The sequence below is a fragment of the Numida meleagris genome, chromosome 21, assembly GCF_002078875.1.
Source record: "Numida meleagris isolate 19003 breed g44 Domestic line chromosome 21, NumMel1.0, whole genome shotgun sequence".
NCBI classification, from domain to species: domain Eukaryota; kingdom Metazoa; phylum Chordata; class Aves; order Galliformes; family Numididae; genus Numida; species Numida meleagris.
This window is the reverse complement of record NC_034429.1, coordinates 385,130-401,099: the sequence shown is the minus strand read 5'-3', so window position 1 is coordinate 401,099 and position 15,970 is coordinate 385,130. Positions and strand designations below refer to the sequence as shown.

Genomic DNA, 15,970 nt, shown 5'->3' with positions numbered 1-15,970 from the left:
TGCGAGGGGGGATTATTGATATTCCAGCAGCATCTTCGGGGCTGGCGGAGCTGAGAGGCCCTTTGTGGCCGCAGTGCAGAGCCGCCCAAAGCCCTGAAAGAGGGGTTTATCCTGAAAGCAAGCAGAGCAAAAAATAAATGGAATAAAATAGTGAAAGTGACCCACCCCGCAGCAGTGAGAGTAAAGGCAATGGGAACCAAAACCGCGTGGGGAAAAAAAATTTAAAAAAATAAAAAAAAGACCCCCAAATCCTGCCCCCCTTTCCCCTACAGGAAAAGGATGCTCTGAAGGGGAAGCTTCCCCTGAGCTGCACCGTGAGGCTCCATCAGCTTTTCTGTGCTCAACACTGTGCAATGAGCGTGGCCGGAGCCTTCCAGCCCTTTGGGTTTGGGGGATTTGTTTCTGCTCCCGTATCAAGACTGGGATGCGAGTTCCTCCAAACCCAAGCTCCCAAATTCCCCCGTTTCCTCTCCCAGACTCAGCACGCATCCCAACTCGCTTTCGCACCCTGGCTGCTCTCCAGCATTTCAGCTTGGAAGACCCCCCCCCGAGCTAATTGTCCGTAAATAGCAAACAATGCGACGCATGTGAGCCCAGGAGCATCTGCTGGCTGTTCCGCAGCCTCCAGGAACCAGATGGGAAGGGATGTTCTCGTTTCAAGGCTTCTCTCACGGCTCACGGGGATTTCTTTGCCACGCCGTCGCCGTCCCCGTTTCAGGCTGGGCCTCATTCTGCAAATGCTTCTGAGAATCCGCCCGGCCCAAAGCCGTTCATTCTGAGATGCTGAATCTGTGTTCGGGCAACGCACAGGGAGGAAACCCGGTGATTTCCAGAGCTCGGGCCCAGCTGGATTCATCTTAATTGGGATTAAGATCGGAGTGGTTTTCATTGCCGCTCGCGGACTCAAACCCACGCCGATTCAGGCGGCTCTTTGCCATCTCTCTTCCCATCTGTTGCCTGCTCTGTGCAGCTTTCAGGCTGCCCACTGTGGGCTAACGCCTCAATGAAAGGAGGCACTTGGGCGCCTTAATTAAAATTAACACGACATCAACAGCAGCTCACACACCCCAAGCACTGGCAGGCAACTGAAGGTGCTGTGTGCACCCACTGCCCCCAGAAATAGCTCCAGCCAAGAGCAGCCCTCACCTGGGGCCTAAGAGGCTACAGAGCACGCAACAGAGGGCAGCAATTTAGGCAAGCACCCAACCCTGAGGTTTATTTTAATCAGGAGATCAGCAATTAGCACCTTTGCTGGATGGGCACTGCCTAGAAAAGCATCAGTGTTGACCACACCAATGCCTTTACACAGAGATCTGCTGCCCAAATGGTTTTGTTAAGACATACGTACTGCAAATGGCAACACCTCCAACAAAGCAAGATCTCCATTTACTTGCAACCAAGCATCTTCATGGTAAGAGCTGTGGGTCAGGAGGGCACCTGCAGTTGTTCTTCTGCATCAGCACTTGCTATGACGAGATAGAGGTCTTGGCATCATCTGGATTCCCCATTGATTCTCCTTTTGGGGGGTGTCAGAGGCAAGGATAACAGCACGCTGTTGCATCTATGCCCGCATTTATTTATACTGAACAGCTTTAAAAATACAGAATAAAATAGCTTTATCTACTATTATTCACAACATCTGGTCCAAATATTACATTTTTTTTTTAAATATTCAATTGTTTAATGAAGCAACGTTAGAAAAAAAAAAATACGAAATTAAAAAAGAAAAAAAACCTCCATAAAAGAATTACACATCTCAGAACAACAAAAAAAAAAAAAGGAAAAAAAAAAAAAGGGAAAATAAAAACCCTCTTGCTGTTTAACAAAGAAGTTTTTACAGCCAAAGTCAGTCACAAAAAGTCGTGAAGAAGAAAGAAATATTTATCCCCACTGCCTAAGAACAGTCAATAGTTTGTTACGCCCAAGGTTGTGATAAAGAGACAAAGTACAATAATTTGGACTGGCAGCAAGATGATTGACCTGGAAAGATGTAATAAATGCCAGATAATACACAAGGCAATCCTAAATCTCTCTCTCATATCAATATGTATGGATGACAATGCACAGTCACAGTCGAATTAGAACTAGACAGGAATAGTTGGGATGTTTCTAAACACAGATCCCCAAGACTTAAAAGCAGCCCAGCACTCAGCTGTATAGACTCATGGGCAGAAGCTGAACACCGACAAACTTGTGGCCTCCTCCAATACTGTAATGACCTATAGTAGCTACAGAAACATGAGAGCATTGAGTGCCTGTCATCCCATGCCCCAACAAGGCTGCGGGCCTTGGCAAGGAATAGCAAGAAACATGCACCAAGTGGGACAATTCTGGGGAAAAAAGAAAACGTGATCCACTTCCTCTCCCCCTTAATAATAATAATAATAAAAAAAGCGGATTTGGGTTCAAGAAGGCCACGTAAAAGAAACACTGTAGGTCGTGCTGGTCTGTCACATGCATTTTTTTTTTTTTACACTGGTATCCACGTTATGCTAAGCACAGGTTGTATTAGACCGTGTGAACATCCAATGGCCAACTCAACCCATTAGAAGCTGGCTGTTAGAAACCACGTGTGCCTGCAGTGCTCTTCATACCACGCAGGAACCCCTTTTGTTAAGGATACACCCCCCCAGGCATGGCCCTTGTGGTACAAACAGCACCGAGCATTTCAGTTTGCAAGAGCCAATTCTGCACCGGGGGTACCGAGATCTCAGTAGGGAGATGAACAACAAAGAAACCCTTTTAGTTTTTGGTAGGAACATAAACATGGGTAAATAAAGTATACACAACTACTATAGATTCGTCAATGAAGAAATTCTACCATCACATGACATTGTCATGACAATCATACCACTCCCTCCCAGGAAAACTGCGGTCATTATCCTGAGTGGAAATGTTATTTTTAATATATGGAAATAAAATACTGCAATATTCATGTACAAACCAAGTTGCCATATTTCAAGTCAGTATTAAAAGGCATAAAGCAAATTCTGGGTTTGAGGTTGAACTTTCTGAGCGAGGAAACTGACCGAGTTCCTCCGCCAACACATTCTAATATGACAACGTTGATCAGTCATAGCTGAGCTCGCTATGAAACCTAAATTTCTATAATTTGCACGTATTTGCTTTAGAAAACGTGTTTCAACATGTTAGCAACAATTCTTAATTTAACCTAAAAAAAAACAAACAATAATAATACAATAGAATATCAATTACAAAAGTCCAAAGTCGCGTCCTTTTGCACGCATTTTAAACCATCTTTGATATGACAAAATGATGTTTCTACCATGAATATTTGCCCTTCCACCTCAAAGTTTGGTCGAAACATCTCCTTGCCTCTTCACTCATCCATCAGGTGCCGTCTGCTGTAGGTTGCTTTGCTCAGCATCGTGCTTTGAAAGGCAGGCAATCACATACAGGGGACAAATACAACATTGCATTTGCAGTCAGGTGTGTAAGCCATACCCAGCCGCCCTCACACACCGAAGCCCAGATGGAAACAGCAAACACAAAGGATTTCAGTGCTTTCCAAACCTGCAGCAACGGCTGCACCGCAGCTCATCCCACAACCCGCGCTCCTCCAGGTTCGGGTATTTCACACCAGCCACGCTAAGACTCCAATGTAGAAAAGTGGACGTGGGAGTAATATTTAGGGTCCACAACTGCCTGCCACTTGTAGGAACACGGGGGGGCAATTTCAGCGCTTCCCTCACAAAGGAAAGTGAGCATTGCATTGCTTTGCATCTTCCCCGAGCGGCAGCTCTGGGACTGCTCCAGATGCATCAGAAAGAGAAAGGGGAGCTTCTCTTTCCAAGGCAAATTGCCTGTCAGCTCTGTTCTTTGCTTGCCTCAAAGCTCTACAGAGATGCATGCGTCAGTATCCATCTTCAGGGTGCAGCAGCTGCATCAGAACATTCCCTGCACGTTCAGGGTGCCTCCACCAACTTCATCATAACCCTTTGCTACATGTCACTTTTGCTATACATTACACGTGCTTCAGCAGATCTCCGCTGCAAAACTGAGGCTCACCTCTAATCATCCATACTTGTAGTAAGATTGACAGTGTCGTTACGTGTGATACAAATCTGGTTACAAAAATGACTGCTAACTACAACTATTTGTCTTAGTGTTACCGAGTTACGTGGCTAGGAAAGCAAAGCATGACAGCTAAACGCTACTGCACTTCTCAGCCAGTCCATGGAATCAGGATGGTAGAACCAAAAGCTGAGAAAGAATTAAATCCAAGTTCGACAGAGTCATCTGGTTTCACCTGTTTGGATAAGTCTGCCCCACGCCACTGGAGAGGGGTGGTGTTCTGCCCCAGGAAGAGGGAAAAAATCCTTGGATTCATTGCCCTAATTTAACCCGAGCGCCACAAATCACCTTGGCAGCTCTTTCTGACATGCTCAAGAGAAGACAGTGCAGAACACATAAAGCTTCACTCCATCCAAAGGTAGAGAAGACCACTATTTATTTCTCATTGCCTCGTCCCTTCAATGTGTAAGCATTCATATCTGGGGGGGGAAAGCTTAGAAAAGCCTCAGGACACAGCTATGACTGCTGTGCTCAGCTCCCAGGAGCATCGCTGGAAGTGATACACTTCAGCATTTAGGAGGTGGCCCTGTTCTAAATACCAAAACTCTGCCTCTCTCCACAATTTTATGACAATCAACTTTGGCATTTTAACACGATGACAACCACCACACATGGGTGGACTTTCCTTTGTTTCCTTACCCATTTATTTTAACTCCCCCATCTCTCTCACACATCTTTGGTTGCACGTAAAGTTGGGAAATTTGGAAGCTTTGTGCCACTGATGAGAAGTCTCCACACTCAAATCTATTTGTAAGTGGATGTGAAAAAAATCTAACACCTCGCTACCTGTAGAGGAGAATTTCAAACGATAAAAATGACTTCGTTTTAAAGGCAAACCAACCTTGTCTATGACACAATAACTCTTCTGACCAGCTTTCAAGATAGTCCAACTGACACGAAGACTGCAAACTACTGAAAGTTCCCTGAAGCAGGAACAAGCACATGCTTTGTTATGGGAAAAAAAGGAAAAAAAAAAAACAACAGTATTATTTTATGTTTCTGGAAACAGCCATGACATGCTGAAAAAGGATATCAATGGAATCATTCCAATCCTACACTACTCAGTACTGATCCATAAAGCTCCTTCCTTGCCCTCCCCACCCCAACCCGTCCATGCTTCAATAACCAATAACAAATTCACATGGAAGTAGACTCAGAAAACAGAGTTCCTGTGCTCCTGTCCAGTAGTCAAACCTTGATAAATATATTAGTGAATTACAGGATCTACTGTTACGTTTCTCCAGGAATACAAAACGCAAGCACCGTAGAGCATACTGGCCTTGAAATTACATTACACTACATTTCCCTGATGATCTCCACAGCTTAAAAATGCTTTTGGGGCCACACCGAAGCCTAAAACTAACTTGCAATAGTAAGAACATTAAACATGAATGAAACTTTTAATCATGAATGCGTGATGAGCATGAACACTCACATAACATCAGAGCTGAGACTATTCCAGGGAAAAAAAAAAAAATATCTGAATGGTGCCCTGATTGGACCCAATACCCGTTAAACCATCCAGTGGATGAGGACATCAAATGTAGTGTCTCTGCCATTCAAGATGACCTCTGTAGAGTAGAGAGCTTTTACAGTAATCCCACAAAGAGAGGGGGAAAAAAAAAGAGGCAATGCAATAGAAGCCACTCACAAGCAGCACTGGATCTCAACATCCAAACAAGAGAATTTTGCACAGATCCATACTGCTGAATGCTGGTTGTTGCATTCTGATCGCATGCTTACGGGTGTTAATTGCTTAGAACTGCTGTTTTAGCCTTTTTGTTCAGGAAACATCTAGCTGCATACATTCATTTCACTGTCAGAACTGTTATCAGGTCCCAGCTGGAAGTTACATCTCCCATCTCTATAAAACTCAAGCTACACACATCCCTTTAAAGAAAACCTCCACCTGGACAGCAGTTAGGTGGTTAAAAGCCAGGCAGAAGAAGTGTAAAAATGCAAACTGATAGGACAGGAGCGATTCTTTCTAAAGCAAGAAGCCAACAGAAGTCGTTCAGAGCTTTCACAGGCAAAGTTCTTATGGAAACTTCTGTCTTAACACTGGGCATCTGACTGAACTATCCAGCAATCTGAAAAACACTCTCAGGATTTGCCAGTACAAACCAAGTCTGGTTTCCAGGGATCTGAAACTATGGAATGTGCAAATCAGTGGTCAGAAACACTATATATATATAGGTGATTAGGCATAATTAGAATTATTATTTTTTCCTTTTCACAGGATTCAAGTTTTCTGGCATGACTAACATTGCCAGCAATGAGTGAGCCAAAAACGCCAGCATCAATGACTTAAATTAAAATCACCATAAAAAATAACACTCTCAACAGCACCTACCTAGCTCAGGAACGTAAGCCCCACTTAAAATAAGCAGTCTTGGGTACGCAGGTTATCTATAGGCTTTGACAAAAAGAGAAAAAAAAAGAAATCCAACAGAGACACTAGATCTGGCTACCACCACCCACAACAGGAAAGCTTTTTTCTTTTTTCTTTTTTCTTTTCTTTTTTTTTTTTTTTAAATCCGTCTCAGCTCTGGTTCCAGAATTTAAATGCAGATATACAAAACATATATTTTAATGCTTCTTAATCAGCAAGAAACTGCAAATACATCTTTTACTACAACTAGATAATATAGTTGAAACTAAGGCTATACTGTAGCTTCTGAGTCTTCATCTGAACTCCTGCAGTTACTGCTTTTCCTGAAGCCTTTCCACGTGTAACCCATGAAGGTAGGGCTGATGGGCAGGAAGCTGAAACATCTGTATTTTTTGATGAAGTTCATGCCAAAAGGCAAATCATATGTTTCCATGCCTTCCAGTGACTTGCTTCCTTTACCAACCCCTTTCTTCCATTTCCGTATTCCCCTTTCTTCGGGGCTTCCTAGAAGTAGGAAAATAAAACAAATAGGTACACATACACATTTACACATACACACACACATACTAGGAGTAAGAGCAGAAAGCAAGCAAGCCCCAAGTCTCAGGCACCACGTTCAGTAAAGCACTGGAAGAATCTTAATAAAAATAAAAACACTGGAAAATGCAATTACGCATCTGGAAGTTGAGGCAAATTTTTTGCTCTCAAAATGGAATATTTTGAGTCCCAAAATATTTTTACCATGTCTCCTGGAGAAGTCTGGACCAGGCACTGGGCAACCTGATCTAGCTGTGGATGTCCCTGCTCATTGCAGGGGACTTGGACTAGATGACCTTTAAAGGTCCCTTCCACCTCTAAGGATTCTAGCATTCTAAGTGCCTTCTGGCTTGACTTTTTTGGGCTACTTTCTATTTTTAAAGAAAATGGAGACCTTGAAAAAGGTTCAAAGCATTCTCAAAGAATCTGTGGCATACAACAGTGAAGTAGTCTGCTCCAGAAAAATCAACCAAAGCAGCAGCATTCACCTCCTCATCTCCTGCCTCTCTCCTTGAAATGCATTCAGAAAGGCACCCACTGTTACAGGTAAAATAAAAGTTTACACTGACCTGGAATGGTATTGTCCAAAATAAATGCAACACAACCACCAACAAACATGGCTGTAGTGAGAAGAACATTCAATACTTGATCGATGCCTGCTATTCCTAGAACAGAAAGGAAAAATACTTTATTTTGTGCTTGAACTTCAATCACACATACACACCTTCTATTGATTTACAAGGGAAAACTGCTATTGAGTTCAGTGAGGAATTTGCTCAACATTCTTCCACTGAAGAGCACTGTATTAATATCATAATCTAACTCTTTGCTTGAATGACCTACTTTTCTGTGCATGCTAAAGAAGGTTAGTTATGCTCTTAAATCTAGTTCTGAACTGACAGCTATAAGAAAACCTTTTCTTTTCAAAATCAATGTCAGTGCCCCTCTACAGCACCTTCCTTTGATGACGCACACAGTCATAAGCAATGATCTGAAACTGAGTTCATGAAAATTCAGATTCAACACACGTCCAGAGTGACAAGAAATGCTGAAAAACGAAAACAAACTCCTAGTCTTCAAGTCCAGCTTGGTACTCCCACTTCTTATTTCAACTCAGGTTCACTTTTGCAGTCCCTCTTCCAGCCCAGCTGGTGATCATGCCCTGGCATTGCTCTGCAGTCTTGTCCAGGAAAGCAGGACAACTTGAGACGCACCCCACTGAAACGCCCCACTCCAATCTCAACACCCAAATTAATTTTCCTCTGAATGCACCTCTCTTCTTACCCATAGCTTTTACTGCCTCCACAACAAGTTGGTTTTCTTCTTATTTACTTCGTATTGACTTTGTGTATGAGTGTACGCTTCACTTAAATGAACAGGAACACGTACCTGTCACCAGTGGATTTTGTTTGAGATAGCTTGGAAGGACAAGTCCAAAGAAAATGGAAAATCCAAGTACAAACAGGTTGCGAGAAGAATTTAAATCTATGAACTGGAGGTTAGACAGACCCACAGCTGTAATCATCCCTAAATAAAAACAGAACAAGTAGAGCAAGTCTCAGCTTTTAGTCTTTTTTCCTCAAAAGAATGAAAAGATAGCAACACGTGAATGCAGCACTAGAGTAAAAAGATATTGCCATACACGAAGAGGAGCAAAAAACATACGTTACCAAAGAGAGTGCAGAAGAGGGCACCAAGCACGGGGTCAGGCAGCGATGCAAACAGAGCACTGAACTTGCCAACCATCCCAAGCAAGAGCATGAAGGCTGCCCCATATTGAATAACCCTGCGGCTTCCAACCTGCGGGAGAACAAAAAGGAAAGCACAGTGGGAAAAAAGTCTGCCCCTCATCCACCTTTGTGCCTCGCATTTTATTACTCTTTTTCACGTTCAAACTTCCAGGTGTATTTCTTGCAGGCTGCAGAGCCCTTACAAACATCTCAGACTCGGCTGTAACGTGGCTGCAGTCCAGTTCTAACGTAACTTTTATTTTGTTTTTGTTAACAAAACCATCTGTAACTGCTATAGTCACTGTAACCGTGTGGATGGGACGGTGCCACAGTAGAGAAAATAAACAGACCATAACTAGGAGAGGTTATAAACAGATCAGTTGTAACACAAAGAACTCATGTGCTGCTGTAATACATACATACATTCATCATCCTCCACGTGATTCACCTGAAGGAGATGCAGCCTTTCTAGACAGATTATCAAGAGGTTTTATAACATCCCCCTGAGATCAAGACTGAATGCGTTTCACATGCAAATCATGGCTGTGCTAATGCTGAAACCAAGTGTCTGCACTTCCTTCCCTTTTCTATTTTAAGCATCCAGACGTCAGGGCAGTTGCTCTCTGGCATTTTGTTGTAATTGCAGCTGATAAACCTGAATGTTCAACGTTTTAACAGGGTTACGCTGCTTAAGAGGTCCAGTAGGAACAAAAAAATAAAAATAAAAATGTTACACTGGTACGGTATTTTCTAGCAAAGCTCTCTGCAGATCTTCTGTTAGAATACTACGTTTCTAAGGGAACTTGAAATTTATTTGTTAATCACATGTGACTGAGCTAAATGAGTTAAAATAATACAAATTAGCCTGCAACTTCCCCTATTTTTTGTGTAAATAAAGATGTTCCCTTTCTTATGAGCACAACACTCTGGTCTAAAATTACCTCGCTGTATGAAATAGGCAGGTGCTTTAAAGAAAGAAAACCCCCATGATAGTTACATTGATCAACCTCTACAAGCCAAATAAATTAAGCTTCAATGGAGATTTGAAAGCTACTGAAAGCATCTTGGTCAGCAACTAGCTTCAACTATGTAATCACTCCAAGACACTTGTATACACAGTGAGAGTTTGTTTTGGAAAGTGTGAGTAAGGATATGGCACCTTAAAGATGTACCCATAGCACTGACATTATGGCATAAGCTGGCTATAACTTTGGCCTAACAAATGAATTTTAATCAGTCACCCTCTCCTCTGGTATAGCTCAAAGGCTTTGCAGTATTTCCATCCAGTTGAAGCCTCAAGTTTAAAATTCTAAATGCAATCAATACTAATTTCAAGGCAGCTACATGGCTTTTCAAGAGTTGCATTGGTATAACGGGATCACCAGAATTATTTAGTCTTTGCTCATGAGCACTGAAGATTGCCTTTTCCAAATAACAGCAGAATATCTAAGTAGCACAAATCAATTTTAACATAAATTGAAGTTGCAAAGCGGTTAAGATTTTTTTAGGGACAAATACTCAGCCAGCAAAACAGGGCAAAACACTGGAGCACAGCCATCCAGCTGTGCCATTCTGGATAAGGCACATTCAGCTCTCCCATCACGCTCTCTTAACAAGCCTAACTGTACTTAGCTCTGTTCTCTGTTTCAAGACAGAACGCATGCTCATTCCTGCAGACTCTTAATAAAAAAAAATACTTGTTAATTCATGGAACGATGAAGCAAACAACAGAAAGAGCAGGGCAGAATAAACCTTTCTTTAAGGATTTTTCTAGAGAATTTCTTCTAGGAAATTTCCACCGACTGAAAGGAGGACTAACACAGACAGCAGGTGGTGCTGTTAGTATTTTTATTCCATTGCAAAAGCAAACAGAGCCATCCTTTGTGCAGAAGAAAAAATATGGCCGAAGATAAATTCATCATCTACAATGGGTTAAGTCGGGGGATGAGTTATTTCAAGAGGAGCACATACATCCCCTATCTTGCCTGCATGAAGTAGATTTACAGCTCCCAAGCCGAACACACAACAGGATGTACGCATTTACAACGTAAATCGCTCTTACCGATTTTGCTGATATTTCTTAACAAGGTTAAATTAACAATGTCAAGCAAATCCATCTGCAGCCCAAGGTCTCCCAGTTAGTTCAGCACAGCACTCAACCACCCATCCAGTTCAGGATGTAAACAAAGGAATTCCTTACATACTTTGCTGAGTGACACTCCCCCCAAAATGTCATCCCTTAATCATGCTCAGTGGTTTGTAAACTTATCACAATGGAGACATTGAGGGTACAGTCTCAAAGTTACCCTGACTGCAGCTCCTGCTCTAGCTCTGTCAATGTAAAAGCCTAGTATAGATGTAGACAAGACCTAAGGATCTCAACTTGTATTTCATTGTGTGTCAAAATGAGGCACTGAAAACAGTCCTCTATCAATGCTTTCAGAGCTAAGAGATCCAAAGGAATACCAATTTCCATACAGTTTACAGTGTCTACGTCTCAAGAAGCACTACAATCCTGGAATACTTTGTGGGTTTTCAAAAGGATAGTTTATTTAGTGTCATTTCCTTTATGAGTGCTTTTGAACTGCTGTTTACTTTGAATGAAAATAAGATTTTTGGCATCCTTTTCTAGAATGGATTTCTATTCGACAATGGCTGACACTTAAATTTAGAATACTGCATAAAGTTTGGCTGCGCAAAGTGTAGCTACGAAATGTGAAAATGGCATAAACCAACCATGAGAAGACAAAATAATACCCAAGTCACTGACTGATCAAGGTAAAGAACATACCTTCGTGATGCCCAACACGCCAATGTTAGGGCTTGAAGAAGTGGATCCATTCCCTGTCCCAAATACTCCATCCAAAACACAGGAGAGACCCTCAATAAAAATTCCTCTGTAATTCACAAGCAGAGAATTGTCAAACTTGTATGAGCATAGATTCATTCAGATGGCATCTGCCTCACACGAATTACTGTAATTGACATTTCAAGTTCTGACTTCTGAGTCTCAGATAACCATGTTCCTAAAATGAGGAAATTACAATCATAGAATCATAGAATTGTTTCAGTTGGAAGGGACCTTTAAAGGTCATCTAGTCCAACTTCCCAGCAATGAATGGGGAAACCCACAGCTTGATCACAGCTCAGAGCCCTGTCCAGCCCGACCCTGAATGTCTCCAGGGACGGGGCATCCTTAACCTCTCTGACCAACCCGTGCCAATGTCTCACCATTCTTAGAGTAAAAAACCTTTTCCTTATATCCAATCCAAATCCCTCCCCCTTCAGTTTGAAACCATTTCCCCTTTTCTTATGACAACAGTCCCTGCTAAACAGTCTGTCCCCTTCTTTCCTATACTCCCTCACCCTATAGATATTGAAATGCTGTTCATTCTCAGGTCTTCCCAGAGCCTTCTTTGCTCCAGGCTGAACAGTCCCAACTCTCTCAGCCTGTCCTCTTAGGGGAGGTGATTTACAGCTCTGCCCCCACTGAAATTAAACTATTTAATTTCTATAGACCCCAGTAGGAACGGAACTAAGTTACCAATGTAACATTTGAATCGGAGTTTGACTTAGCCCTTCCACCTTTCATTTCACATCCTTGGCCCTTGTGTTTGAAAAACCGTAACACTAAATGTCAGAGCACAATCCTTGTCTTGTTCCAAGGAAAAAAAAAAATGACATAAGAAAATAGAACTAGATACTCTTTTTTTTTTTTTTCCTTTTTCTTTTTTTGACATACCTGTTTATCGCATGGATAGGAGGAGGAGGAGCACAGGACAACCTGGCACAGGCATAGTAATCTCCTATTGATTCAATAATGCTGGCAACAACCGCGCTAAGCATTCCTATAACTCCAGCAGCTGAGATTGTCGGCAGTCCCCACTGAACTGTGAAGAAAAGAAAACTGAAATCTCTCATGCCACGTAAAACAATTTGGATACCAAGATGTACAGCCATTTATTTTTCTTTAATGGAATCAGCCAACTCCCCTTCGCAGTCACACAGCCTGGCAAGTTCAATTAGATTAAAGGAGCAAAGGAATAACCGCCCATCCAACCGCTTTGATCATGTCTGGGGGTTTTCCTCCTGCTCAGAAGGAAGGAATGTGAACTACTGGTAGGGAAAAAAAAAAAAAAAGCAGTTCAGATCACTGAGGCAAATTTTTTTGCCTCTTTATTATCATTATTCCTCCAAAAACTTTGGTTACAAGTTCAGTCTACCAAGCAAAGACAATGTCCAACAACCAGCTGTCATCACTGCACAAACAGCTTCCAATTCTCAATTTTTGTAAAAGGGAAAGGAAGATTAATTTAAGCCTGCAGAAAAGCTTGGCAGGTTTTCCACAGCAATTGCCTCGATGCTTTTATCTCTTTGAAATAGAAGTGTCTCTCGCCACAAAAGGAACTTTAAGTTACACAAAAATATGAAAGAGCAAGGCTTCACAAATAAGAAAGGTCTAATCAGAGTGGAGAAATTTTCTGCCTCTTCTTTCCCCAAAACTAGGGGGAAAGCTCCCAAGAGCTAATCAGAAACAAAGCATATGAAAAAGCACAGTGAAGCTACTTCATTATGATGTAGGGGCATTCATAACAATTGCTATTACTCTATTCTAGAAGAATATTACTCTGCTATGATTATGTTAATTTCTGAGCAGCACAAGCACAAACCAGTTGTACAATTCTATCTCATGTCCTAAGAAAAAGCCTTTATCAGCTTTAGACTTGGAGGTGACTGGCAAAAGAATAAAAAACATCCAAGATGCCACGTAAAGCATTTTGCTCTAAGTGCTCTTTGATCAAGCATTGACTGGCATCCACCAGCTTGCCCATAAGCCCAATTCTGGAAGTCAGAAGATTTGTGCAGCTGTCTAGCAGTTGTGCTAATTCAAGAACAGGTGCCTTCAGGGGCAGGGAAGTGTATTAAGTTGGAAAAACTCCATACACTAGTGACTCCATTGACAATGAGTAACTCCTGTAGAGTGCTACTGAAGTCATAATAACCCATCCTTATTATTGTAACATGAACTGCAGCTGGCCACAGTACCAGCAACAGAGATAAATCCACCATTTACCCGAAGCCCCATGTTAAATATACAGTCACATCCACGTCATTAGGAGTCAAGAGTGACCTAGACAAAATCTAGCAAAAGTGATATTGGCATATTAAAAGAAGACAGCCCTTAACACTAAACATACTTACAAGGATAAGGAACCTTGAACCATGGAGCTACCAAGAGCACCCCTCGTCGGGCATCCGTGCGAGCATAGAAGCCGTACTTGGAACTGTCGGGGGGAAAGACATCTGTCACGGTGAAGATGAAGCAAAGCAACCACGACACCAAAATAGCTAAAATTATCTGTGGAAGAAGATGGAGAGCTGTTTAAAAACCAACTATCATTGACAACGTCCATCACAAGCAAACAGTTTCTGCGCAGAGTTATCTACTGCACGTGCATCGGAGTGTGATCTTAAGTGATATTCTCAATCTGAAGAAGCAGTAAATCCTGCAATACATCTGCTAAGTATCTTTTTCCTCTAATGAAGGTGCTGTTACAGAAGCTCAGAATAAGCCTGCTCCCTCCGCTAACAAATGGAAAAGTCTCCAAATGGGCACTTATGTGAGCTAGTGAATTAGTCTCTACGCTAACAGAAATAAAGGAAGCCTTTCACAGGGGGAAACAGAGTGCTGCTTTCATTGAACTACAAGATAATGATCTTGTCACCCCTTTTTTTGGAGGGCTCCGTTCAGGCTTTCACTACATGCATAACCATACCCCTTCTCTACCCCTTCCCTCCATCACCTCCATCGCTCCAGCAGCTCTTCATCAGAGGTGGATGCCAGAATGGGATCTGGCAAGACTACAATGAGACTATTTCCTATGGTAAACGAGCCATTTAGTTACGTTTCCCACGAGCACATTCAAGCTTTTATCTCACCTTTGCGATCTGCTGTACTACTGAGAAAAATCAAAATCAAGCAAAAGAGCCCCCAGACATAAAATTAGGTTCGCTTTTGCCCAGTGAAGAATAAATTCAGCTACTTACAGGGAACATCTTAAAAAGCTGCAGCCTATATGCTGTCCATCCTTTTTTTGATTTGTAAATGGGTAAAGGAAATTTGACGTTTCTGGCATACTGAGAAAACAGCAACACGAGGAAAATTGTCCTGAGAAAGAAAAAAAAAGGAAAGGGAAAAAAAAGGAAGAGGATGGGACAAAAGAAACGTGTCGTTAGCACCACTATTTTAATAATCCTTCTCAGCACAAACCTGATAAATCTTCCAGGCTGCTCAGACTTTGAATGGAACCATACATTTTAAAGACAAAGCCAAATGAGAGAATTTATTTTGAATAATTGGTTCTACATAATCCAAAACGACATCATTTGTATTCAGTTCTTCAGAACCCCAACGTTTGCTGCATAGGCACTTTGACTAGAGTAGCTGTAAAACTAACAGAATTGAGCCCAGAAAACAAGATTCCAGTCAACTGCAGGTCAGCAGTAACCTAGCATTTGTAGATGCCTTAAGTATTATGCACTTGCCCCTTGTCAAAATTGCTAAGCTTCTCCGTACGTTAGAAATAAGTTGAGCCTACAGCTCAAATAAGCACCCACTGCAATAAAAAGTAAAAAGCCAGGACGAGCTGTTCAATTCTGAAATAACCAAAAAGCGTTCTGCTGTAAAAAGGCTACAGGGAGTCAAGCTGTCTGAAGGAGCAGAGCCTTCCTGCAACTTGAGCTTATGTTTTCCTCAGATTTATTAAGGAGGAGAAAAAAAAAAAGACAGAAATTCAGCATCCCTCCCTTTCCTATCCAAGATCAGTTTCAGCGTGCACGGAACAGAACAGAGCTCCATTCTCCCTCCACCTCCAGGAACAAGGAGCTCTGCACCAGGAGGGCATCAGTTGCAGCCCTTCCCTCTGACTCAAGTCAAATGATAAAGGCACCTTTCCCCTTGGCGTTCAGGAAATGCTCTGGCATCTCTCCAGAAGTCCATTACAGGAAGATGATGGACTCCACTCCCTAACAGCATGGCAGCCCTGAGGACAGATAGTTGCCAGGAATTTTTTTTTTTTTTAAAGACAGTTGCATTATTGAAGACAGTGAGGAAGACATGTGCATTGCATGGCACGAGAGAGGCAAAAGCAGGACGCAGAGAAAATAAATGAAAACTGAACTTCTCTTCACCAGATGAACAAGCAGAGACAAAATT

At 42.1% G+C, this 15,970-nt stretch overlaps 1 protein-coding gene across 7 annotated transcripts in view; it reads right to left on the bottom strand.

The window, feature by feature from the left end:
* SLC23A2 (solute carrier family 23 member 2) overlaps positions 2,460-15,970 on the bottom strand; it is a 56,942-nt gene continuing 43,431 nt past the window's right edge. For all 7 annotated transcript variants that reach the window (XM_021375086.1, XM_021375088.1, XM_021375085.1 and 4 more), the window contains 8 exons: positions 14,803-14,923; positions 13,957-14,113; positions 12,497-12,644; positions 11,546-11,651; positions 8,695-8,824; positions 8,414-8,551; positions 7,594-7,689; positions 2,460-6,991 (listed from right to left, as the gene is read on the bottom strand). In XM_021375086.1, the coding sequence (XP_021230761.1) occupies positions 6,759-6,991; positions 7,594-7,689; positions 8,414-8,551; positions 8,695-8,824; positions 11,546-11,651; positions 12,497-12,644; positions 13,957-14,113; positions 14,803-14,923 (1,129 nt within the window). In that variant the 3' untranslated portion in view covers positions 2,460-6,758. The remainder of the gene's footprint in view (positions 6,992-7,593; positions 7,690-8,413; positions 8,552-8,694; positions 8,825-11,545; positions 11,652-12,496; positions 12,645-13,956; positions 14,114-14,802; positions 14,924-15,970) is intronic.